At 46.0% G+C, this 27,341-nt stretch overlaps 1 protein-coding gene across 1 annotated transcript; it reads right to left on the bottom strand.

Moving 5' to 3' along the window:
* Positions 1–9,556: 9,556 nt before the first annotated feature.
* On the bottom strand, positions 9,557–26,546 carry MPC1 (mitochondrial pyruvate carrier 1). The gene is made up of 5 exons (XM_064598357.1): positions 26,370–26,546; positions 24,728–24,731; positions 11,150–11,246; positions 10,394–10,526; positions 9,557–10,058 (listed from the first exon to the last, which is right to left on the bottom strand). The coding sequence occupies exons 1-5, from the start codon at positions 26,438–26,440 to the stop codon at positions 10,034–10,036; spliced, it is 330 nt and encodes a 109-aa protein (XP_064454427.1). The 5' UTR covers positions 26,441–26,546; the 3' UTR covers positions 9,557–10,033.
* Positions 26,547–27,341: the final 795 nt, after the last annotated feature.

Here is a 27,341-nt window from a genome sequence, read left to right on the forward strand (position 1 = left end):
GCTCCGTATACATTAGTTAGTACAATGGCATCCTGTTTGTCGCAGCTCGTCTTTGTCCTGCAAGATGTCTCCTTTCAAAGTAACTGTAGACTCACAAAATCCTTGCAGATGTAAGTAGAGTTTGCTTCTACCCTTCCCCTAATTTCCTAATGTTAACATCTTACAGAACCAGACCACTGGGATCGAAACCAGGAAGTCGGTGCTGGAGTAATAGTATTGTGCACTGATCGACAGACCTTACTCGGTTCCTCCATCTGTCCTGCCAACACGCTGCTTTCTGGGGCAGGATCCCTTCCGCCTCGCGTTCGGCCGCCGTGTCTCCAGCCTGCGGCAGCTCTACTACCTTTATTTTTCATAACCTTAACACTTTTTTAAAAATTTTTTTTAAAAGATTTTATTTATTTGAGAGAGAGAGACAAAGAGAGCAGAGGCAGGGGGAGTGGGAGAGGGAGAAGGAGACTCCCCGCTGAGCAGGGAGCCCGATGCGGGGCTCGATCCCAGGACCCTGGGATCATGACCTGGGCCGAAGGCAGACGCCCAACCGACTGAGCCACCCAGGCGCCCTGAGGCTATGAGAATTCTTAGTGCATCCTGTCAGGAAGGGCATGGTGTGTCTGTATCTTACTACAGATACTCCTAACTTTGATCCCTTGGGCAGGGTTGCTGGCCGCCAGATGCCTTCACTGTAGAATTGCTGTTTTCCAGTGTCATTAATGTGTACCTGGGAGGAGATACGTTGACACTGCAACTGTCATTTCTCCTGATGCCTCCGCCCACTGAGTCCAGCATCAACAATGAATCTGGCCTGTGCCCAGTATTCCCATGGTGTTGGCCTAACGGGAATTTTCATCACCCATTCAATATTTATCTCGTGGCATTCTATCATAAGGCGGAGCTCGCCCCATCTTCCGCATGAACACATGTATATACATGTATGCATGCGTGTGTGTATTCATTTACTCATTCATTTAATTATTCAGTTGTAGGACTACGGACTTCTGGGTATTTATTTTACTCTGTGAGTTCGTAATTGCTATCATTATTTGTTTTGTTGCTTAAATTTGTCCCTGATTGGGAGCTCTGCAAGCTGGCTCTTGTGTTCTTTCAATATGCCCTCTTCATTTCTTGCGACTTCCTTAACTTCTGGCACGATGCAGTGTGTTTCCCCCACCCCACCATTTCCCGGGGAACCCCGGTTCCTTTCACGGGAAATGGGTGTTTATGAACGGGGATCTGGCCTAGCCCTAGGTATGTGTGTTCGTCCTGCGTACCATCGCCTCCAGGCCACCTGAGCAGGTAGAGCCGGGGGGACTTTTGCATATACACACATCATGAGTTCAGTCTTAGACGCCCACTTTGCCTTCGTCTTTTTCTGAGAGCCAGAAATCTGGCTCTGGTCATCCAGTGTATTTACGTATTTGCTGGGTCCTGGATGAAACGAACATAGTTTCAGACCTTCTTGCCCGCACTGTTGTGGAAAACACATTTCCTGATGAGAGTATAACATTTGTGTGTAGGTTTCTTCATTCCAGCTTCCCATGTGCAGTTGATATACTGTTCTCCAGACTGATACAGGCTAGTTCTTTTCTACCCCACCCTGCTGTAGTTCTGTCTTCATTCCTAAGGCCGGTAGGGGCATTTCCTGCTGCTGCATTCCATTTGGGATCCCCCAACAACCCAGCTCAGTCTAAGAATTTATTTTTGGCGGAATTGTTCCAAGAGAACTATACCCAAACACGCGCAGACACTTTTCCTCCATTCCCTCCCCCTCCCCCTGCCTCCCCATCCCCGCCCTCCCCTTGCAGGCAGGTAGCTCATTAACTCCTGGTTTGTGCTTCCTGTGCTGATTTTGCACAAAAGATCAGACACATGTACTTGCCTCACCCCTTCTTTCCTACATGAGGATGGCATGTATGCCTTTTTCACTTAATATATTCTGAAATCAGTCCATATCAGTTCTTAGAGCTCTCTCTCTCTCTCTCTCTGTTACAAGGGCATAATGCTACATTGCGTTCCATAGTTTTCTCAATGACTACTTAGGTTCTTTCTGTAATTTTTCAATAAAGACAATGTTGCAATAAGTAACCTAATGCACACACATACATAATTTTTTAATTGTTGGAATTATAAGTTGTGTACTGCCATGTCAAACTGCCCCTGAGTGTAATAGCTTCAAACGGCAAACATCTGTGAGGCCGGAGTCTGTGAGCAGCTTGGCTGGGTCATCAGCTCAGGGTCCGCCCTGCAAGGGTGTCCTTAGGCTGCCATCAGGCCAGAGGGCAGGGCTGCCGTCTCTGCTGACAGCTGGGCTGACGGAGGACCCCTTGCAAGCTCCCACGTGGTGCTGCGGGCCGGAGGCCATCCCTCACAGGTTGTTAGGCCACCAGGTTGGACGGAAGCTGCCCCCACTCCCGGATCCTATAATGGACTTTCCATAGGTATTTGATCTCCCTGAATTCCACATCTCTTGTAACAATCCCCCGATTTGTTTCTTTTCTTATCCCAATTCTTCCTTCAAGAGCATTTCCGATGCATGGCAAACTTTTGGGGCTTTATATGAGGGAGAACATTTATATTACACTCACACTTGAATGACAATTTGAATACAATTTTAACATTCAGAGTTATTTTCTTTTACTACATTAAAAACATTACACCATTAACCTCGCATACCATTTTGCTATTAAGAAGTCTTTTATCCGTCTTTTATTCCTTGGTAGGTAGGTGAAGAAATAATTTGTCGTTCAGCCAGGAGACTTTTGAGAGTGAAGGGCACACTACTAATGATTAAGCTTGGACAGTAGGTGTAAACCAGCAAGGTCATAGCTGAACGAAGTCACTAAATAGGTTTATCTATTTATAGGTTGTTTGGTCAACCTATTTATAGGTGATTTGTTCTTTTGCTCTGGAATCTTTTAGAATTTTCTTTCTGCATTTGATATTCTTGGGTTTTGCTGTAGTGCTCCTACACGTGGTTTTCCTGCGTCCCTGCTTGGCCTTCTGTGAATTCTTTATGCCTGAACCACTGCTCTCCCTCCTACCTGCTCTCCCCCCGCACCGCCCCCATCTATGTTCCCTCTACTGATTTCTCAATAGAGAAATCAGGGCCAGGGCGGAGCAGCAAGCTGCCAGCACTGCACCGCACCCCCGGCTCACTGCCCGGGCTCCCACTGCCACACGGGCTCGGTTCTCAGCGGCGGGAGCCGCCCGGGCCCCAAGGCGGCTGTTCTGCCAGAGCCTGCTTCCCGGGACGCTTCCACCGGGAAGCCTGACCGGCCGGGGGTGGTGTGCCAGGAGCCAGAGCTGATCAACAGGGAGCCTGACACCCCTGAAGCCAAGACTGCACTAGATGCTAACTCACTCGAATTTAAGTTAAAAAAAGAAAAACAAATGGAGTTTGGGAACTTCCTAAAATCCGTAAGGGCTGTTTAAATCATGTGGGCTGCGTTTATGACACGCCTTCCCTCCCTGCGGATGCCCTGGGGAGCCTGCAATCTCCGCAGTTTTCCGAACTGCCTGTTGGCCGAGTGACCCAGGTCTACCCACGATGTCACTCTAACCTGAGACAGCTAACACCAACACGGAAAACCGGACACTTCCTTCGAGGGCTTTTTGTTTTGTTTTGTTTTGTTTAATTTTATTTATTTATTTGAGACAGAGAGAATGAGAGACAAAGAGCATGAGAGGGAGGAGGGTCAGAGGGAGAAGAAGACTCCCTGCCGAGCAGGGAGCCCGATGCGGGACTCGATCCCGGGACTCCAGGATCATGACCTGAGCCGAAGGCAGTTGCTTAACCAACTGAGCCACCTAGGCGCCCCTACCCCAAGTGTTTTTAAAGACTTCTAGCAACTTCTAAACACTACAACAAATTATGAAGTTGTAATTCTTCATGAGAAAGGCTTTTAGGGGCGGCTGACTGCCTTAGTCGGGGGAGCGTGTGACTCTTCATCTCGGGGTTCGAGCCCCACGTTGGGTGTAGAGATTATTCTAAAAAATAAGAACTTTTTTTTTAAAAAGGCTTTTAGAAGGAAGTGGAGTGGGTTGAATTTAAATGTGGTAAAACTTGAACATCTGCTGAGCACTCTATTACTGTGCGTGAGGGAGTCCACTTTGTAGGTTAAATGCAAAGCGCAGTAGACTCGTGGCCAGGAAGGGGCCCAGGCATGCCCAGGGCGTGCTCTCGGAGCCTGCTCTAATGTGTTCTGCCCTATGTTCCTATTTCTCTCTCTTGGCCAGAAGCAGAGATATTGCGGTGAAGCTCACTGCTGCCCACACGAGCCTTCCAGCCGCCCCGTGCTCACCCTTCCCTGACTTACAGCTCAGTCGGGCCCAAAGTACTGTTGCTGAGCCAAACGAAGCACATTTCGTCTTGGGTTTCTTTGTTTTTCTTTTCTTTTCTTTTTATTAACATATACTGTATTATTTGTTTCAGGGGTACAAGTCTGTGATTCAACAGGCTTACACAATTCACAGGGCTCACCATAGCACATACCCTCCCCAATGTTCATCACCCATCCACCCCGTCCCTCCCACCCCCCTCCCTATCATTTGTATTTTTAAACAATTAGAGTCACTAAAAGGTGGCAAGTACATAACTATGGTCACTATACTCGAAGGGTATTTAATTGTGCTAGAAAAGATATAAATAAAGCATTTTGACTTCCGAGTAAAGGGAAAATTTCAGACAAAACCCTAGAGCTTGCTTTTACCTAAGTCGCCTTTGCTTCCCTGTGGGATCTGAAGAAACCCTGAAGGCACATCTCCCTGGAATCTCCCAGAGGAAAGTTAAACAGGGACTCACACAATCAGGAGCATGTTCACGGAGAGAATTGTTTGAATTTACGCAGGGTAAGCCTTGGTGTGGAAATTCACAGCACGGTCTGTGGGAACTTTGGGGTGTCGTTATTACTTACAGAGAAGAGTCAGAAAGGGCACAAGAGAACTTTCACATCAGGACAAGATTAAAAAGTCAAACTGGGGAGGGAGGTGACGGTACTAGAAATAAAATAGTAAAAGGCAGAACTGACTTGTTTAGCCAGAACTCATCAGTTCTGGCCTGAAGCACTCACAGAGATTGCTCAGATGGGCCAGTCACCTCGAAACGCACGGGCTCACCCAGCCCCGATTTCCTGCACTAGGAAGACTGGCCCAGAGCTCCTGCGTCCTCCTTGTCCTCCTGGGAACAATCGGCTGCCAGAAGGCACACACCTTCGCCTGAGAACAAACGTGCACAATTGTGGGGAACGCCACACTGAGTATGTGCCTGGGCAACACATAGTGAGAGATTATTTTATGTGAATTTACAACTACTACCTGGAACTTACATACTTAGGACATGCACTCTGAGGACAAACTGTAAGGAAAATTTTGAGCTTTTATTTCATAGTTTCATCATTTATGGTAATAAAGATGTGATTGTGAAACCATTTTTGTCTAGTTGGGTAATGAAGTGTCCGAGTTGTTAGAAATGGTGCTGTTCAGTACAAAAGATTCAACTGTGAAAATCAAATACTGTACTATATACAACAGCAGAAGTATCAGTACGGACTTACGATGTTTTAGAAACCTCTGTTTTAGTGCTGGGCGCCGACACGGCCACAAGGGACTGTCCTGCCAGCAGCGAGAGCCTGCAGGAGCTCCGAGGGTGGTGCACTCCATTCCCCACACATGGAGACGGCGCGGCCCAGGAAGGACGTGTCTCCATGTGGAGGATAGGAGGCACCATGCGCCAGATCATTTCTGCTGTCAGAGATCGGTGGGATCTTATCTGAAGATACCTTTAAAGGGGTTACTAGTGGCCAAAGGAATGACATTCGAGCCAAAAAGAATAACGGGTGAGGGGAATCAAAAAGTACAAGCTTCCAGTTATAAAATAAGCAAGCCATGGGATGTGATGGACAGCATGGTGACTGTAGTTAATAACAGTGTATTGAGTATTTGGAAGTTGCTAAGAGGGTCACCTGGGTGGCTCAGTCGTTAAGCGTCCGCCTTCGGCTCAGGTCATGATCCCAGGGTCCTGGGATCGAGCCCCGCATCGGGCTCCCTGCTCGGCGGGAAGCCTGCTTCTCCCTCTCCCACTCCCCCTGCTTGTGGTCTCTCTCTCTGTCAAATAATAAATAAAATCTTTAAAAAAAAAAGTTGCTAAGAGAGTAGATCTTTTTCTTTAAAGATTTTATTTCTTTGAGAGAGAGAGAGAGCATGAGTGGAGGGGAGGGACAGAGGGAGAAGCAGGCTCCCCTGAGCAGGGAGCCTGATGCGGGACTCGATCCCAGGACCCTGGGATCATGACCTGGGCCGAAGGAAGACACTTAACCGACTGAGCCACTCAGGTGCCCCAAGAGACTAGATCTTAAAATCCTTATCACAAGAAAAAACTGTAATTGTGGCAACGGATGTTAACAGACTCGCGGTAATCACTTTGCACACATACGGACGTCAAATCAGTATGTCGTACACCTGAAAATCATGTCAATTACACCTCGATAAAAAATGATAAAATTTACCACTTACCGCAGACTTAACCCAAATTAAATCCTTCACAAATCCTACTACTTAGCCTTTTGACATCTGCCTGTTCACCTTGGGTCATAAGAGCCAGGATCCTGAGAAAACCCCATTTTCTGCATGAACTCCTGCTCCCCAGACTCTGCTCACTTTTTTTCTTCTGTAAACTCTGATTAAATTTATAGTTATTAGTCACAAACTTATAATCGTTAATTGCAACTTTATTGGGTACACTTCACTCTCCAATGTTGAACTTCCCATTCTGCTGGAGGCGGGTAGCTGTTTCAGACATTTTTCTTTTATTAATACTCTCCCGATATCTAAAACAATGCAGAATGCATGACAAGATTGTTTTCCTTTATTTTTTAAAAATACATAATTATTTATTTGAGAGAGAGAGAGAGCACGAATAGGAAGGGCAAAGGCAGAGGGAAAGAGAGCATCTCAAGCAGACTCCTCGCAGAGTGCAGAGCCCGGCAGGGGGCTTAATCCCACAACCCCAAGATCACGACCTGAGCTGAAACCAAAAGTCAGACGCCCAACCGGCTGAGCCACCCAAGAGCCCCAGGTTGTTTTCCTGTGTGACATGAGCAGCCCTGATGAGTGAGGGGGACCTACCACCTTCTAGCGGGGGGGGGGGCTGCTGGGAAACAGACAGAAGACCGCCCCCCCCCCCAATGGTTAGTTCAGGCGGGAAGGGCCCATGGGGCACAGAATGGTCACATCTGCCGCAGACAGACGAGCTTCCCGAGTTAGGAAGGCAGTTAGGGCCGCTCCTCACCGGGGCTTGGCTTTAGATCACGAGGTCTCGTGGTCTCTAAGCTAGCGTCCCCTCCAGACCTGCAAAGGGAGCTCATCTTTGAGGCCATCAAGTGACTTCTAAGTAATGTGACCTCACGTGGACCTGTGGGGACCTCAGATGTAAGGACTCGCACTTCCTACCTACTAGTCTGTAAACGCCCCATACAGAAGGATCCAGAAAACCCCTACGGAGCCAAGCTGCAGGTGTAAAAGGTCCAGGAGTGACAGCGCAGCCTGAGGCGGGCGGGCAGGACCAGGACCACCCCCACCCACGCACCCACCCACCCACCCAGGCACCTGGGACCGTGCAGCGCTGAGCCAGGCCGAGGGGGGGAGGGGGGATTAGGAAACAAAGGGCGCTTATTCTCTGGTTTCCTCACACCGGCCACAGGCGCCAAGTGCAGGGACACAACGTGCAGGAAGCACTGGGCGACGGTCACCTCCTCCGCCCCACGAAGCTGACACAACGAGAAAGGAGACGCCTGTGTAGCCAAAACCACACGTTAGCCTCGCCGGCTCGTGCCAACCTCACCTTGGAAGCTGGACAGCGCGTTTGTGTCCTCGCCACCTTTATTATTGGGAAGGAAAAAGAGTTCGAGCCCTTGTGTATTATTTCTGGGGAGAACGTCACCGGCGGTAATGAAACGTCGGCAATACGTCCTACTGGGCCTCTTAAGGTAAGTCCAGTGTGGCCTCAACCCAACCCCGTCTTTGCGTTTCAGCGGTGGGGCTGGGGCTGCGTTCCCGCTCCTGCGCTCCCGCCCCGAGCGGGCCTGTGGCCCGCACACCGCGCACCTGCTGAGGACGGGCGAAGGGACCGGAGCGATGACCACCACCGAGCACAGCGCCCTGAGCGCAGGGCGACCACCACCTTTTGAGATCCCCGCAGACCAAGCCCTGCCGGTCCCGGGACAAGGCAGGAGAGCCGGGGCTGGCCCAGCACGACGCCCGCGTCCCGGCGGCAGGAGGGCGCACAGCCAGCCCGCAGGCTTCTCTCCACAAGGCTACTGCCCGGCTGAAACCCCGTTGTTAGAAGGGTCCTTTTTGCTAACGAGCCACGCCGGCCATCGTAAAGCAACCAAGGACAGTCAGAATAAAAGCACAAAGGGCGCCTGCCCCGGGCGCTCACGCAGGCGCCGAGGCTGGGCGAGATCCGGCCCCCGGCCCCCGGCCCCCGGCGCCCGGCCCCGCAGCGCGGCCTCCCGCCCCCCCACGCGGGTCTCCTTCCGCAAACCCTCCGCGCACCCGTCCCCCGCCTTCGTCCCTGCGAGCGCTCGGCTCTGGGCCGAGAAGGCGGACGCGGGGCACCTTCGGGCGCTCTGGGGGAGCCAGGGACAGGCCCGGGCCCGGGGTGGGCGCGTCGCGCCTTGCCACGGGGCACGGGGCTCTCGTTCCTTGAGCGACTTGTGCGTCCGCACGTACTTCGCACCCGAGGGCTCGTCTGGGCCCTCTGCAGGCCTCCGGCTCGCGTCGGAAGCACCCGTGGGAGAGCAGCGACCTCGCCGGCCCCTCCGAGCCGCAGGGACGCGGCCACCGAAGCAGCCCGCAGGCGCGAGGTCGCGCGGCCTTTCCCGCTCGACGTCGGCGCCGCGGGCCCCGGCGAGCGGGGAGAGGCCCTTGCTCTCACCGGCACACGGGCCGGCCGGGCGGGAGTCCTGCCACGGGGCGGCAGAGGAAGGCCCCGGAGCAGAGGCGCGGCGCCGGCTGGCGTGGGCCGGCGGAGAGCGAGGGCCGGGAAGGCCTGGGCTGGCCCTTCCGGCGCCCCTGCGGTTGGGCTGCGTGCCCTTCACGAAGCCAGTCCAGCCTCTCGCCGCCCCGCGCCGGGTCGACGGCGGGGCCCCGCGCGGCCGGCGGCCAGGGGCCCGCGCGGCGCCCCGTCCCGCGGCCGAGCAGCAGCGCCAGCCCCGCCTGCCCCCCCACCCCCGGCCCGGCCCGAGGGCAGCTCGCGCGCCGAGCCCCGAGACGACGCTTCGTGACCGGCCTCCACCCGCAGAGAGAAAGCGGCAGCAGAGAACCGACGCGGGGGCGCCCGGGCCGCCCGCGCCCGCCGCTGCCACGGGGACAGAGGCCGCCGAGCGTCCCCGGCGAAGCTGTTACCGCCCCGCCTTCACCGCACAACCGGGGCGGCCAGGCGAGGGCTGTGGTCGCCGTGGCCCCTCCGGCCGCGGGGACGCCTTCCCGGGAGCCCCGCTCTTACCCACGACGGTCTCTTCAGGGATATTCCAGCACAGCGAGATACTTACCGTACTCGTTTGACAGATCTTTAAGTCATTTATTGCCATTAAGTTACAGCACTTGAATATACACGCCGCGTGGAAGCACAGACCCGTTCTCTACGGCTGGCGAGGACAGCGCGCGTGGCCAGCCGCGGTGGGCTCGTGGTCAGTAAAGACTTAAGGACTCCGAGTACTTTAGTGCTAAGAAGTACAAATTTTCTCTGTTCGGTCTTCCATTAAGTAAATTCTACCAAGTAATATACATATTACTGCAGATAAAACCATCATTGGGAGTTATTAAATTGATTGCATATTCTGAGCTACTCTTTATGAAAAGAAGTAAAACATCCGGTATGTGTAAGGCAGCAGAGAGTTGGTTTAGGGGCTCTCCGCTATTTCTAGAAAAATTGGTTAGTAAAAATAGCATTCAGCTGATTTTCCTTAGCAAGACTATTCTGAGCAGCGCTGGGCGACACTGTCCCTCCGCAGACCTGCTTTCTCGAGTTCCACTGTTACACTGATGCCTTTTTACTCATCCTGGAGACAAACACACAAAAAAATTCAATGAGAAACAAATTTCGCTGCCCACCCCAAAGGCCTTGGGTGGCGTTCAGAAACACCTTGACATTTATTTCAACTTATCATTTTATAAAAATGCTAATTTGCATTGCATTCACTGGCCAATCAGGGTTTTAAATTCAGCAGCATATTTCTTCTTTCCCAATGGCACATTTTTGCTCCAAATCCGGCTTCCCCAACCGGTAACACCTGTCTCTGTACACACATTCACACCCAGCCCCCCAAGGCCTCGAGATTTGAGTTTCTCTCTCCCCAGCTCCCAAGACAGAAGCAATTAAATCAGATCTGCTTACTCGTGCTTGAGAAGGCGTCCTCCCTGGATGAGCTGGGCTACTTCGTTCGTGGCGTGGCAAGCAAACAGAAGCCAGTTTCGAGGCTGAACCTTGTAGGCAAATCTCATGAACGTCAAGGAGTAACAACAGAGAGCTGCCACAAACAGCAAAGCAAAGACTCACAATCCAGCAGATTCGGAGCCGGTGTGATCACACATCGGTGGCTCAATCACTTCATCAGAAAAAGAGCTCTTCTGCTAAAACTTTCCACACGATAGAAGTTGTTGCTTAAACGCTCCCAAGAATGGGAAGCTCATCCTGTATTTTCTCCACTGTGAGGTATTTTACTTAGTAAACGTTTCAGGCACACGTTTGTTTGCTAGAGTGGGCTGTTTGCTCCAGCTGCTTTTTCTGTCCCCTTAGAATTGTTTGCAACCCACGGTCTCAAAGAATGGCCACTTAATCCCCATGAGACTTTTATGGTCAAATATCAGGATTCCAAATAAATTTAAAGGCACTTCTTCCAAACAAAGTGCAAGAGGACACATTCTTCAGTTGTGTGTACTAGATCTAAAGGCACACAGGACCTTAACACTTCCTGGATAAGTATTTCAAAGCACCACCGTTTTCTTCCTCTGCATGCACAAGCAACACCCTTCCGTGCCATCATATATCTGTATGTTATTTTCCAACAGTGACTGTAGTATCTGGAGCTACAAACCTGAAATGTAAACAGGAGCCTAAAGTCCTCCCAATTATTCAAATCTGTGTCCTTACCAAATGTCATCCGCCCACTGATAATCTCTGGAGACTTTTTCATGTCATTGATGGCAGCAATGGGAAGACCCCAGTTGGCTACAGGGCCCCAGAAATGCTACAAAATGAGAGGAGGGGAGAGGAGAGGAGAAGGGTAAGGCGGGGTGTGAACACTGCAATTTCTTCCTTTAAACTATAATGGGAATGTTCGAAATGATTCTTCACGTTTACATCGTGCGGGTTTACTGGTTAACGGATAGCCGCTTAACATCTGGGCACGGACTATTCAAGGGTTTGCCTGGACATTGGAGGCTCTTCCAGGGTGAGCCCCGAGTCAGAAAGGACTTGGCCCTTCACCAAGGTCCGCATGAACTTCCAGCTTACCGGTAGGTAATCTCCGTCCCACTGAGAGAACTTTAAATCAGATTAACTTCTTACCCAATTCCCGCCGGCCGCAACTTAAACCTCCTTACAACTGTTCTCAATAATGTAATGTTTAAACTATCAAAATCTCTTTTTCAAATTTTCATTAAGGTATTTGTCAATCTCTCTTACAATGCCGATCCCAGATTGGAGATTGTTTCTGAGGAAGGCAACTTAAAAAGGGAGAACTGGCTTTTCAGCTCCTATGAGCTGTATTTGGATCAGAGAGCCTGGAAATCACTCAGAACCCCAGAGATACTAAGAAATTAAGACTGGAAGATACTTTCAAAGTCCTAGCAGCAACCTACGCCTGGAAAGGGCTCAACAGCTCTTCAGGCTGTGACGGCAGTCGTCCCAGGACCGCAAAACGACGTCCATGTTTAACGGCAACAACATCCAATCGACTGAAGTTCTGAGGCTGAACTAAGTTCAGTGGCTTCTCCCATTAAATTGAAAATTCTTTTATTAATGTACACTTTGCAATACTTTAAAGTATGAGAGAAACCACACATTGTTGGCTAAACACCCTTTTCAGTTATCAGACTATTATCAGTGATCCACTTCTGCCCTCAGAGCATTTAAGATAAACTCAGACTGCTGAATGCATTTCTAACACTGACCAGGAGTCATTAAAATCCGGAATTCCGTAAGAAGTAGGAAACCAGGGAAATACAAGAAAAGTAAATGAGAATTATGTCTGGCATGATAGGAGAATATTTCGAAACGCTTACGTAACGCGCTTCAATGTAAGCAGGAGGCCCAGGCCACCAGGAGCTGTAAAGCGCCAGAGCCCCCACAGGGCCAGCAAGCTAAGCATGGAAGCGTCTACAGCAGAGTTACGACCCCGAAAATCAGACACAGCTGGTGTAAAGGATCTCGGAGGTTCTGGGGTGGCTAATGAGTCCTCTTGTCTTCGGACTGGATATTGTCTGAGGAAGACCCACACTTTTGGAACTGTTATTTCTTATACCTGGACGTGGGGTGGCCATTTCCCCTCCCTCTCCCCACCGGAGCTCTGGAGAGGTCTGGAGAGGGAGGGTGCCTCGCCTTCCCTTACCAGCTGCCTTCTGTCCCCACCTGTCCTTTTCCTGGGAGGCCCTTGCTTTCTCCGCTCCCTGTCGTGCCAGTGTCTCCCTTTCCTCCCCTACTGACCTGACCTTTCTCCACTTTGGTCTAGTTTCAACTTTTTCTAGTTCACCTCTTTCCGTAGATAGCTCTGCTCTGTGCGTTGGTCCAATGTCTACCTTCTCACGCATAGAGCTGGGGCTGGAACAGAGCCTGGAGAGTTCTCCACCACCAGGCACAAAGGCGTCTCCACCCACAGCCAGGGCCAAGGAGCAGGACCATGGCGTAGATCTGACACCTCAAGTAGCCCTGGGGGGCTTGTGCTCAAAGGGTGGCGTCACAGGTTCTAGTGTGAGGACTGTTACACATGAACAGTTCTGCAAGTTAGGGGCGGTATACACACTTGTGATGATGAACATTGAGCTACACTTCAGACAGGTTTCTTAAAAAGAACATGAAAGGTAAAAATGATTTCAACACTAGTTTACTACAAGATCCAACCTTAGAAAGTTAAGACTGCATCCTTTCTATCTAGTGCAAGCTTCTAGTTCCCACTTCCCTGTTTGGTCCAGCTCAGCAGTCGATGCACTGGTCCTGCCAGGAGTGAGCGCCCCGAGTGGATGAGGACCACCAAGGGGCCACTGGGAGAGCCACCAGGCATGGCGGCCGCATCTGCATCTGCATCTGCTAGCTCAAGCAAAGGAAGCCAGGTCTGCTGTCCATAAGTCTGGCAATGCACAAAGCCTGCAAGAGCCTGAAATAAAGTAGAACAGTGTTCTTACCGTACTATTTTGTGAAGAGTCCCCAAGGTTCAGACAGGAGAGATGTGGGAGGGGAAAAAAAAAAAAAAAGATCAGATGCTTTGGAAGATTTCGGTTCTTAGGTTACTTCAACCTCACACGTGTGTTCAAGTTTCAGCAGCAGAACGACCAGCTGAGCAGGACGCATTCCCAACAACTCTGACCCAGCGAAATTAAACCTCAATTTTATGAAAATAAACATAAGCCTTAGAGTGAAGCTGTCCAATAGAAATATAATGCAGGTCACCACTAGGAGCCACATATGTAATTTAAAAATTTCTAGAAGCCACATTAGACGTAAAAAGAAGCTACAGAATTTTATTAAGTTTATTCTAACATATCAAAAATATTTTAATGAATATGTACTCAACCAAAACTTAGCAATGAGATATTTTACATTCTTTCTTTGTTCTAAGTGTCTGAGATCTGGTGTGTGTTGACATTCATGGCGTGTCACTTGGACAGGCCACGGGGACGATGCTCTGCTGCCTTCTGCGGCCCAGGCTTGCACACGGCATTTCTCTGGAAATGACGAGAAGAGAACGGAGTGCTACAGGACTCTAGCAACAGTGAGCTCGCCATTTTTACTAACAGGTTATCACCAGAATGAAAGCCCCTAAAAATAGTCATGTAATTATACATTTCGTTCACTTCAAAACTCTGGAACCTCAAACAGTGCCTGGCATTTACAAGCATTCAGGAAGTGTTTGTTGAATGAATGAGTAGCAAAAACTTTCAACAGTGTTTTTCTGAATGTTAAACTTGGTACCGTTTAAAAACACATCAAAAGTTTTATAATGAATTACTTCTATTTCTGACATGGGAATTCTTTTTGCAGGATATAGCTTAATTGTTCTGTACAGCAAAATCTTAAAAGTTTACATACTGAAAGAGTTAATGAAGTAAAATGATAAAATCCCTTATAAACACACATCCAAACGGCTCTTCTCACCATTTTGACTTGGAGGTTGAGAAGGTTCTAATTTCCAGCATGAAAATATTTGTTGACAGTGCTAATAATATTCTTCAAATAGGTTCTATTATGAAATACAAGAAGCCTAGAAAGAGCCTTTCAAAGTTAAGTCAATTGTTAGAACAAATTATGTTTCAACTGTGGTAACAGATGGTGTTACCCAAGACTACGTCACAGGAAGTCCAAACTGGGCAGGGTGCTTTGTGGCAGGAGGGGTGGGCCGCCTTACTGGATCAGTGTAACCTAGCAGACTGTGGGCTACGCTCAGCTGCAGTGTCACCACTCTTTGTTGTTGCTAGTTTCAGAGGTAGGATTTAGTGATTCATCAGCTGCATAAAACACCCAGTGCTCATCACATCTCATGCCCTCCTTCATGTCCATCACCCAGTTATCCCATCCCCCTACCATCTCCCCTCCGGCAACCCTCAGTTTGTTCCCTAGAGTTATGAGTCTCTTATGGTTTGTCTCCCTCTCTATTTTCATCTTTTATTATTTTTCCCTCCCTTTCCCTGTGTTCATCTGTTTTGTTTCTTAAATTCCACAGGAGTGAAATCATATGGTGTTTGTCTTTCTCTGACTTACTTCACTTAGCACAATACCCTCTAGTTCCATCCACAGTGTTGCAAATGGCAAGATTTCATTCTTTTTGATGGCTGAGTAATATTCCATTGTGTGTGTATGTGTGTGTATACACACACATACACACACACACACCACCTCTTCTTTACCCATTCATCTGTCGATGGACATCATCTGGGCTCTTCCTGTATTGTGGCTATTGTGGACATTGCTGCTATAAACACTGGGGTGCAGGTGCCCCTTCAGATCACTATGTTTGTATCATTGGGGTAAATACCCAGTAGTACAATTGCTGGATCGTATGGTAGCTCTACTTTCAACTTTTTGAGGAACCTCCATACTGTTTTCCAGAGTGGCTGCACCAGCTTGCATTCCCACCAACAGTGTAGGAGGGTTCCCCTTTTTCTGCATCCTTGCCAACATCTGTTGTTTCCTGACTTGTCCATTTTAGCCATTCTGACTGGTGTGAGGTGGTATCTCATTGTGGTTTTGATTTATATTTTCCTGATACTGATGTTGAGCACTTTTTCATGTGTCTATTGGCTATTTGTATGTCTTCTTTGGAGAAATGTCTGTTCATGTCTTCTGCCCATTTCTTGACTGGATATTTTGGTTTTTGCAGTGTCATTATTCTTAAAGCATCTTTGTTCAGGATCTGAACAAAGAACCATATTTAATTAGCCATAAATTACCAGTGGCACATTTTTTCCCACAAAAATATTTTAAAAGATGTAGCTTTTAAAACCTAAAATGTCAACTTGGAGATAATTTAGTTTTCAATTCAGAACTCTTCCTGAACTGTACCCTACCCAGCAAAGTTATCATTCACAATTGAAGGAGGGAGAAAGAATTTTCCAGACAAGCAAAAGCTAAAGAAGTTCATCACCATTAAATTAGCCTTAAAAGAAATGGGGTTAATTAGCAACAAGAACACATATGAAAGAATAAATCTCACTGGAAAAATAAATATATAGCAAAGGTAAGTGGATTAATTACTTATAAAGCTAGTATGAAGGTTAAAAGACAAAAGTAGTAAAAATAACAATGATTACAATAATTAGTTAAGGGACAGACAAGAAAAAATATGTAAAATATTGCAAAAACATAAGGGGGGGTACGTTGAGCTTTAGAATGAGATCAAACTTACAGTTGTTATCAACTGAAAACTGACTGTTACAGATATGAGTTGTTATATATTAGCCTCATGGTAACCACAGAGCAAAACCTAGAGTAAATGACAAAAAATAAAGGTCACCAAACCACAAAGAAAGAGAGAGAACAATGTAACAGAAAACTACAAAAATATCCAGAAAATAAGCAAAACAGCAATAAGCATATACCCACCAACAATTCCTTTAAATGTAAATAGACTAAATTCTTCATAGCTGAGTTGGATTAAAAAAAAAACAAGATTCATCTATATACTATCTACAACACACAAACTAAAAGGATAGAAAAAGATTCCATGCAAATGGAAACAAAAGAATGTAGTTATCTATACTGATATCAGACAAAATAGACTTTAAAACAAAGAGGGTAGTAAGAGACAAAAAAGGGTGTTACATAATGGTAAAAGGGTTAATCCAACAAGGGGACATAACAGTTGCAACATAGGAGCATCCAAATATATAAAGCTACTATTAACATACCTAAAGGGTGAAACAGACATCAATTTAATAACAGAAGGACTTTAATACCTTGCTTACATCAATGGATAAATCATCCAGATAAAATTGGTAAGGCAACATTAGCCTTAACTAGCAAGTTAGACCAGATGAAGTTAACAGACCAGAAAAGAACATTTCATCCAAAAGCAACAGAATACATATTCTTCTTAAGTGCACACGAACATTTTCCAAGATAGATCATGCTACTGAATAACTGATAGGTCAAAGAAGAAATAAAAAAATGCCTTGAGACAAACGAACAAGGAAATGTATCATACCAAAATTTATGGGATGCAGCAAAAGCAGTTCTAAGAAAGAAGTTCAAAGCAATAAATGCCTACCTCAAGAAACAAGAAAAGTCTCAAGAAAAGTCTCAATCTAACATACTTTGAAGAACTATAAAAAAAAACAAAAGCCCAAAGTTATTAGAAGGAAGAAAATAACAAAGATTAGAGCAGAAATAAATGAAATTGGAACCAAAAAAGATAAAAGATCAATACAACTAAGAGCTGGGTCTTTGAAAAGATAAACAATACCTTAGCTAGACTCACCAAGAAAAAAAGAGAGAACTCAAATAAAACCAGAAATGTAAGAGATATTAAAAGTGATGCCACAGAAATACAAAGGACTGTAGGAGACCACTATGAATAATTGTACACCAACAACTGGACAACCTAGAAGAAATGGATAAATTCCTAGAAACATACAACCTACCAAGGCTGAATCAAGATAAAATAGAAAATCTGAACAGACTGATTACTAGTGAAGAAATTGAATCAGTAATTAAAAACCTCCTAACAAACAGAAGTCCAGGACCACAGAGCTTCACTGGAGAACTCTTATAAAAAACATTTTACAAGGCCAGCATTGCCCTGATACCCAAACCAAACAAGGATGCCATACAAAAAGGAAAATTACAGGCCAATATCCTTGATAAACATAGATGCAAAAATCCTCGATAAAATATTAGCAAACTGAGCTCAACAATACATTAAAAGGACCATACACTATGATCCAGTGAGATTTGTTCTAGGGAGTCAAGGATGGTTCAACATCCACAAATCAATGTGCCATATACTGCACTGTACCACATTAACAAAATGAAGGATACAAAAAATATGAGCCATCTCAATAGATGCAGAAAAAAAAATTGACAAAACTGAACACCCATTTATGGTAACTCTCAACAAAGGAGAAACAGAGACTGTACTGATAAAAAGTAACTGAACATAATAAAGACCACATAAAACAAGCACACAGCTAATGTCACACTCAATGGTGAAAAGCTAAAAGCTTTTCCTCTAAGATTGGGAACAAGGATGTCTACTCTTGCCACTTTTATTCAACATAGTATTGGATGTCCTAGCCAGAGCAATTAGGGAAGAAAAAGAAAGGGCACTGAAATTGGAAAGAAAAAAAGTAAAACTGTTACTGTTTGTGGGGCCCCTGGCTGGCTCAGTTGGTAGAGCACATGACTTTTGATCTCGAGGTTGTGAGCTCGAGCCCCATGTTGGATGTAGAGATTACTTAAAAATAAAATCTTTAAGGAGCACCTGGGTGCACAGTCCGTCAAGTGACTCTTGATTTCGGCTCAGGGTCGTGTGACTTAACTCCGAGAAGGGCTCCACATTCAGCAGGGACTCTGCTTGAGACTGTCTCTCCCTCTCCCTCTGCCCTCACCCTGCTCATGTGCTCTTTCTCAAATAAATAAATCTTAAAAACAAAACAAAAAAAAGATCTTAGGGAAAAAAAAACTGTTAGTATTTGCAGTTGACATGATATAAAATAGAGAGAACCCTGAAGACTCCACCAAAAAATGTTAAACAAATTCAGTAAAGCTGCAGATCATAAAATCGGTATACAGAAATCTGTTGTTTCTTTACACTAATAATAAACTATCAGAAAGAAATTAAGAAAATAATCCCATTTACAACTGCATCAAAAAGAATAAAACACCTAGTAATAAATTTAATCAAGGAGGTGAAAGACCTGTATGTTGAAAACTATAGATACTAGTGAAAGAAACTAAAGACACAAACACAAAGCTATTCCATGCTCAGGGTTGGGAAGAACTAATACTGTTAAAATGTTCATACTACCCAAAGCAATATACAGATTCAATGAAATCCCTGTCAAAATTCCAATAGCATTTTCCACAGAAATAGAACAATCCTAAAATTTGCATGGAATCATAAAAGACCTTGAATAGGCAAAGCAATCTTGAAAAGGAAGAACAAAGCTGGAGGCATCAGGTTCGCTGATTTCAAACTATATTACAAAGATGTAGTAATTAAAACAGTATAGCATTGGCATAAAAACACAGATCAATAGAACAGAATAGAGCCCAGAAATAAACCCACACATATTTGGTCAATATATTTATGACAAAGGAGCCAAGAACATACAATGGGGAAAAGACAGTCTCTTCGATAAATGGTGTTGGAAAATTGGACAGCCACATGCAAAAGAGGGAAACTGGACCATTATCTTATACTAGACACAAAAATGGATTAAAGACTTGAAACCATAAAACTCCTAGAAGAAAACTAGGCGGTAAGCTCCTTGACAGTGGTCTTGGCAATGATTTTCTGAATCTGACAGCAAAAGCAAAAATAAGTAAGTGGGACTCCATCAAACTAACAAGCTTCTGCACAGTAAAAGAAACCATCAGTAAAATGAAAAGGCAACATATTGAATGGAAGAAAATCCTTGCAAATCATATAACTGATAAAGGACTAATATTCAAAACAGTAACTCATACAACTCAATAGCAAAAAAAAACCAGCATGATTAAAAAATGGGCAGAAGATCTGAATAGACTTTTTTCCAAAAAAGACATACAGATGGCCAACAGGTACATGAATAGATACTCCACATTCACTAATCATCAGGAAAACGCAAATCAAAGCCACGAGGTATCACTGCACACCTGTTACAATGACTACTATCAAAAATATTAAAAGTAAGTGTTGGCAAAGATGTGGGGAATGTAAACTGGCTGTGCACTGTTGGTGGGAATGTAACTGGTGTGGCCACCGTGGAACACAGTATGGAGGTCCCTCAAAAAATTAAAACTGAATTAAATATGACCCAGCAATTCCACTTCTGGGTATCTGAAGAAAACAAAAACACTAATTTGAAAAGCCACGTATACCCCTATGTTCACTGAGGCATTATTTACAAGAGCCAAGATATGAAAACAACCTAAGTGTCCCCTGATGGACGAATGGATAAAGAAACTGTAGTACATATACAATGGAATATTACTCAACCGTAACAAATTTTACCATTTGCTACAAAGTGGATGGACCTCAAGGGCATTACACTAACTGAAATAAGTCAGAGAAAGACAAATACTGTGTGATCTCTCTTATATGTGTAATCTTAAAAACAAAACCAAAAAAATAAGCTCAATAGATACAGAGAACAGATTGGTCGTTGCCAGAGGCAGGGGGTGGGGGATGTGAGAAATGGGTGAGCTGTTTTGTTAAGAGTTTAAATAAGCTGAATAAAAATTCAAAAAGAACGTAATGTTGATTACTTAGTAATTTAATGACTGTAAAACAATCAGAGAATAAAATAATTCTAAACAACACTGGTAAATACAAAAATCCACAACTCAACATCTCTTAATTCTATGTCAGTTGTCCAAAACATGAATCAACTAAGTCAGAAAATCTGGAATGCATATTTTTGCAGAGCCATGCTAATGAAAAAAAAGAAAAGCTTCTTAGCGTGTATGAGTATCTGTTCCAAAGAATGATAAATTTATAAGCAACACACAAACTTCAATTTGGGGAGAGTAATGTAAAACTGTAAAAAAAAAAAAAATACCCCTGGTTTTGGGGCATCTGGGTGGCTCAGTCAGTTAAGTGTCCCATTCTTGATTTTGGCTCAGGTCATGATCTCGGGGCCATGAGACGGAGCTCCGAGACGGGCTACACGCTCAGTGCAGAGTCCGCTTGAGATTCTCTCCCTCATCCCACACCCCCAACCCCTTCACCAGTGTGCACGCATGCTCTCAAATAAATAAATCTTCAAAAAAAACCAAAAAAACCCTTGATTTTTCTCTTTATTTGGTATGCTGCCTTTATTTCCATGAAGTTAAAAAAAAAAAAAAGTATAAGGGTCTTTCTTCTTGTGTTCACTTACAACCTTGAACTCTCAGGGGGAAACTCAACCTTCCCGGCTGAGGATGATGGTGGAAGTGATGAAGGACAACCACCATGTGTTTTTTAAAAACAAAACAAAACAAAACACCAAAAACCTTATCTTGTTTTTCTCTTTAATCTGGAAGTGATTGGTAGGTTTGAGATTTCCTCTAAGCTCATTTTTATTTTCATAATGTCTCCTGAACACTGCATACAGTACCTGTTAGCTTTCTCTGAAAGCACTGTTAGTCCACGTAACTGGTCACTTGCTTAGATAGCACTAAGGGGTCCAAGTGACAGCCTCATACGGTCTTTTTAAGCCACTGCTTACAGTAAAGTGGGGTAAGAGTCTGAGATGCTCTAAGCTGCAGTTCTTCTGCAGCCTGAAAATGCTCACCTATGTCTTATTGTCACCAAGTTTTACCAGATTTTCTAATTCAAGTTAAAATGAGGAAGTTTTCACAACTAGAATGGGTGATGTTCCACTGGACCATTTGCTGGTCCAAACTAACTGAACAGAAAAGACCTCTGGAAACTGGACTGTACAGACAACAAGGCTCTCTTGTGGCCAGTTCTGCTTCAACACTATCTACTTCATGAGATGTCTGAAGGTCAGTTATATGGCGGGGAAGGAAAACCAGGGGCAGGGTACCAGAAGCAGCATGGCAGAGAGGAGAGGCACAAAGTACCTCACACCTTACTTCTTTTCTTTTTTAAAGATTTAATTTATTTATGAGAGAGAGAAAGAATGAGCGGGGGGGGGGTGAGGAGCAGAGGGAGAGGGACAAGCAGACTCTGCGTTGAGCACAAAGCCTGACACAGGACTCGATCTCAGGACTCTGAGATCACGACCTGAGCCGAAATCAAGAATTGGACGCTTAACTGGCTGAGCCACCCAGGCGCCCCAACCCTACTTCTTTTTGAACCATTTTTGTGCATTACTATCTTCCTCTAAATCCTAACCCGACATTCCCGCTGTGGCTCCACAAACTTGGTGTCCAGAGGGTCTCAAGTTTGGTCTAAATATTAATTTCTCGTGTGGCAAGTGAGGTGTTGGACTATCAGACACCTAAGGTCTGTTCCAGCTCTGCTAGTCTATCATTTGGGAAGGGGTCCCTGTTGTTCTACTGGAACTTCTCACCTGGGTAGTAAGAAATCTTCAAAGCTTTCCAGAAAACAAGGAGTTAAAATTAGAATAGCATACCTTATTAACTGAAGAATATTCATGGCAAACAACCCATTAATTTCAGATTTGTAAGTGTGCTAACAGGCTAACGAATTTAAAAACACTCCATGACCTAGGTTCTGCTTAAGAAAACATCCTTTACATGTATATATCCAAATACATACATACATATACACATATCCATTCACCTCTCAGGAAGGGGGGTAAATCTGTAGAGTAAATCTGCATAGACTGCTACTGACTCAATCATTAAAGCGTATGTCCTACACCTCACAACTTCTTTGTTCAATCTTACTCTTCCTAACCAAAATTCCGGACAGGGAAGGAATGCAAGGACAGCAAGGAATGAGGACAGAACGGCAAAAGCAAAAAGAGCTATCTTTTTTTTACTCCATCAAGAAGGTATATGAAGAATTAAAAAAAAAAAAAAAAAAGATAGGGGTGCCTGCTAGCTCAGTCAGTAGAGCACACGACTCCTGATCTCAGGGTCACGAGTGCAAGTCCCACACTGGAGTGGAGATTACTTAAAAAGTAATAATAATGACAGAGGTCCAGGAGGTTCTTGATGCAAGATCCTCATTAAGGTAAGAAATCATGAGAGATGGAAGGCACCAAAAAGAGGGTACCAGAACCCAGGGAACTAAACATGGAATACTACTCTTGTCAAGCACTACGCTATGTTGTTAAACAGCTACCAAAGCACAAAAGGTAAGTAATTGCCCAGGACCACACAGCTAAAAATTACCAGGGCTAGGGTTCTAACTCATCATTTGGGTTTAATAATACTGTAAATCACTTATAGTAAAAATTGTAATTATTTAATAGCAAGACCTTATTTAATTGTCCCTGGTTGTCCTGGTAATGCCTTTTACAGCTGTTTTCTTCTATGCTGGATCCAATCAAAATCCACACACTACCTATGGTTAGAGCCTGTTTCCTTAACTCCTCTTTCTCAGTGAAAAAAAATCAACATTTCAAAATACACTCGGAGGGGTGCCTGGCTGTCTCAGTCGATATAGCATGCTACTCTTGATCTCAGGATTATGAGTTGGAGCCCCATGTTGGGTGTAGAGATTACTTAAAAATAAAATCTTGGGGCACCTGGGTGGCTCAGATGGTTGGGCATCTGCCTTCGGCTCGGGTCATGATATTGGGGTCCTGGGATCGAGTCCCGCATTTGGATCCTTGCTTAGCAGGGAGCCTGCTTCTCCCTCTACCACTCCCCCTGCTTATACTCTCCCTCTCTGGCAAATAAATAAATAAAATCTTTAAAATAAATAAATAAGTAAAATAAAATCTTAAAAAGAAAAAATACACTTGGAAATCCACTTTAGTAAGAAAGACATTTCAATTTTACTCATAAAATGTGATTGACAGAACTTTAAATATCTGTATGAGATATGATTTTAAATTTTTTCTGAAATGCTCAACTATGTTATTAAAATAGTTTTTAAAATTCTGGAACAGCTTTAGTTTAGAAAAATCTCTATATCCCTTCAGTAGGCTGTAAAAAAAATCCAGATCTTCAGATGGTAGGGAGTGCAAAGTAGATAGAACAAGTTCTCGAGGAGATGAGAAGAACCTCATTTCTGATCTGGAAGAGGGACACAATGAAGTTTTCTTCTTTATGCTTCATTCTTCTTTACAAAAGCACAGCAGGGCTGTGAGCAAGAAGCCTGGAAGAACACAGAGGGAAAACTTTCCTCTGCTAAGTTCTAGGAGGAAGAGTTTCTCTTTCTAGGAGAAAAAGCTTACATAAAGATCTGGTAAGAGTTCAGATACCAGCCTCAAACCTCCATCACTGGCAGCGCCGGCAGGAAACCCCACTGCGCCAAGAATGGTATGGAGTACACGCCTGGCAGCTCCCTCCACCTACTCACCTACTCAGTTCACAGAAGTAATTCCAGGTCAGAAATCACAGAACTTTATGCCTCACACTTCAGATTTTAACTTTTTCTGTAACAGTATACTGTGTTTCTGCTCACACACAAAAAACAGAATATTAATTGAACAGTGATTTGGAGTTTCTGAGTATTTTCACATCCCTCATCCAGTTTAATGTTCTCAAGAACCCAACCAGACAGGGCAATATCATTAAACCCATGTCATAGTAACCGAGGTCCAATGGGATTAGACTTGCTTGTGATCCCTTGGTTAGGAGTGGTTCTTCTGTCTGGTACCCTAGCAGGCAGCTCTCTTCCTGGACACTGCAATTCTCTTCTTTTCCTCATTGAGTCAAAGCTTAACTCAAAGTAACACTGGAAAAAGTATATGCACAGTAAGCCACATGAAGTTAATCTCAGGAAAAAAGGTTAAGCCATATGTCAAAGTATTTAATGGAGAAGCCTGGCTCTCAGAAACCTATCTACTAGAGGAAAAAAGAAAAAGAAATAGAAAATAATAGTAAAAATAGTAATAGAAATAAGAAATAGAAAACCAGGCTCTCTTCCTGGTTAGGAACAAATTATTCCTATTACATAATTCCTATTATCACATTACATAACACTATTACAAACATTAGGTAACCATCAGTATTTTTTAAAAATATGAATGAGTGTAATCACTTTATTTTTAACTATTCTGTACAATTTTATCCCTAGCTGTACCTAAGGATTAGGAAGGCTCATTATCCAAAGCAGAAAACATTAGTAAAAAAGCCAGAGAAACTTAACTGCAGGGACTGAGAACATATCCTCGTACTACTACTTGCTCAGATTTTCCCAACACATTAATCTGATAAATCACTCTGCTCCACAGTACTAAACATCTGTCTTAATTAATCACAGTCCTATTTATTTATTTATAAAAAATTTTTTTAAGATTTTATTTATTTGACAGAGAGGCAGCAAGAGAGGGAACACAAGCAGGGGGAGTGGGAGAGGGAGAAGCAGGCTTCCCGCCGAGCAGAGAGCCCTATGTGGGGGCTCGATCCCAGGACTCCAGGATCATGACCTGAGCCGCAGGCAGAAGCTTACTGACTGAGCCACCCAAGTGCCCCAATCACAGTCCTATTTAAGTACAGAAACTTCCTATCTGGAAAGTCAGGAGTGAAGCCTGTTTCCAAATTTACTCTATCATTTGAGACTGAATTCTCTCTCTCATGGTACTGCTCTGTAAAATTAGAAGTAAACAGTATTTGCAACAAAGTTCAGGCCTTAAAAATTAATCCTTTTTATACTGGCAAAAATTCAGTTGCCTTCACACTGCATCCTTTGGATAGTTGTACAGGACTTATTTCTCCTCAGCTGTCATCACTTTGCTTCTTTACCACACTATTAACTATTGAAAGAAAAAAAAAAAAAGAACAAACCCAAAACGCGGCCCTACACCTACCTAAGTTTTAAAATCACAACCCAGGAAAACTAAAAATTATACCCCTAAAAAAACCCAAAAAACAAAAAACTATTTAAAACTGTTTCAAAGTTATACTAAATATTCTGAAATAAAAGCAGGCGTCTCAAGATTCGAGGAGAAAATAAAATACAGCAAGTGTGTCTTCAGGCCTTTACTCGCAAACGCCCTTTGATTCTAACTGGAAAGGAAATCGAGTAAGAGAAAGTATGTCCTTGGAGATACTCCACTTTGGTTGGCAGAATATTCGTATCTAAAAACATGTGAGGGGCGCCTGGGTGGCTCAGTCGTTAAGCGTCTGTCTGCCTTCGGCTCAGGTCATGGTCCCAGGGTCCTGGGATCGAGCCCCGCGTCGGGATCCCTGCTTCTCCCTCTCCCACTCCCCCTGCTTGTGTTCCCTCTCTGTCAAATAAACAAATAAAACCTAAAAAAAAAAAAAAAAAGTGAGATTTTACTCCCTTCCCGGCTTTGACTGGAAGTCTTTCAAACGAAAAAACCGAAAGCCGAGCTGGACCCAGCATTTGTATTTCCGTGGCCGCAGGACAGGCGTTCGCGCGCACCTGCCGCGCACCTGCCGCGCACCTGCGCTCACCAGCGCTCTCACAGCGCCTCCCACTGGCGCCTTCCAGCCCCGCATCCCGGCACCGCCACCGCACACCTGGGCGCGCAGCTGCCGGACAGGTGCACCAGGCCCCGCCCGACTTGGAGGACTCGGCGACTTCCAGCCAGGAAACCGCGCCGGGGGCGAGGGTCCTCTCGCTGCCGTCCCCCTCCCGGCCGGCCCCTGCCCCGCTGCCCCGTCCGTCCCCCGCCCGGCCGGCCCCTGCCCCGCTGCCCCGTCCGTCCCCCGCCCGGCCGGCTGCCTCCCCGCTGCCCCGCTGCCCCGGCCGGCCCCCGCCCGGCCGGCCCCTGCCCCGCCGCCGCCCCGCCGCTCGACCACCGCCCCGCTGCCCCGCCGCCCGGCTACCGCGCCCTTGTGGCTCCGCGTCCCGGGCGGCGCAGACCCGACCTCCGGGAGACCTCGGTGGTTCCGGGGGTCTCGTCACCTCATGAGGTAGTCCCGAAAGTCCTTGCTCCGGACATAGTCCGCCGCCCTCCGCACCAGCGCGCCCGCCATGGCCGTGCCCGACACCAGGCCGCCCACACTGCGCTCGCCTCCGCTCCTCGGAGCCCAATGACACCCAGCCTAGCGGACAGCACGGACACCGCACCCGGCCGCGGGCTCGCCTCACGACAGCCGGCTCCGCCTTACGGCCGCGCCGCATCGGCCGGCTCTCGGCCTATGGGAGGACGCGGGGCTGGAAGTGGCGACGCGGATTGGCTCGCTCGCGCCGCACACCTTCTCACCGCCCCTCCGCGGCGCTCGGGGGCGGGGCCTGCTGCCGTAAAACGGCCGGGGCCCGCCGGGGATTGGCTGGCGGTCCCTCCCGGCGCGTTGGGGGCGGTCCCGACGCCGACGGCCGGGTTCCTGCGTCGGCATGAGGGTGTGTGGCCGCGTCCTCGCAAGGGCACCTTGGCCGGGCCCCGGGCCCGCTGGGAGTGTGAGATTCCTCCACAAACTTCCTTAGGTTCGGGTCTTTGCAGACTTCTGCGGGCCCCAAGTGAAGACGATCGGGTCCCTTGAAATGCCTTTGGGGAGGTGTAGGGTACCGGGAGCACCACTGGCAGGAACGTAGATTGGATGTAACCGCCTTGGGCTCTGGGCGGGTGCTTGACATTGACCAAGGACGGACCAGCAAGCTTGTGCAATTTCAGATGCACAGCATTGTTTTTAATACGCTCTTTAGAGCCTTCTGTTAATTTCCCACTGCATGGAGGACAACGAGCTAGAGACTTCCAATAAAAGAATATATAAAGGGAAAAATGCCTTGCTGAGCCCCTAACCTGGGACCTGAGTCCAGTTCTGTTTTACTCTGAGAGCCATGCTTTCCCCATGATTTCATGTTGCCATGAGAAGGACTTCTTCCACGTTAATATGTATCTTTGCTACTTTAAATATGGAGCAGGGATTGGGACAC

This window comes from Mirounga angustirostris, unplaced genomic scaffold (assembly GCF_029215605.1).
Source record: "Mirounga angustirostris isolate CCGP_5_RB_7025 unplaced genomic scaffold, mMirAng1.0.hap1 SCAF_8, whole genome shotgun sequence".
Lineage (NCBI taxonomy): Eukaryota > Metazoa > Chordata > Mammalia > Carnivora > Phocidae > Mirounga > Mirounga angustirostris.

What these genes read in the sequence shown, in the direction of transcription:
- MPC1 (XM_064598357.1), bottom strand. Translation starts at nt 26,440, where the DNA reads ATGGCGGGCGCGCTGGTGCGGAGGGCGGCGGACTATGTCCGGAGCAAG. An exon ending in CAGTGGGCGGATGACATTTG is followed by an intron (nt 10,527 to 11,149) that starts GTAAGGACACAG and finishes TGTTTGTGGCAG; the next exon opens with CTCTCTGTTGTTACTCCTTG. An exon ending in GGACGCCTTCTCAAGCACGA is followed by an intron (nt 10,059 to 10,393) that starts GTAAGCAGATCT and finishes GTTTGTCTCCAG; the next exon opens with GATGAGTAAAAAGGCATCAG.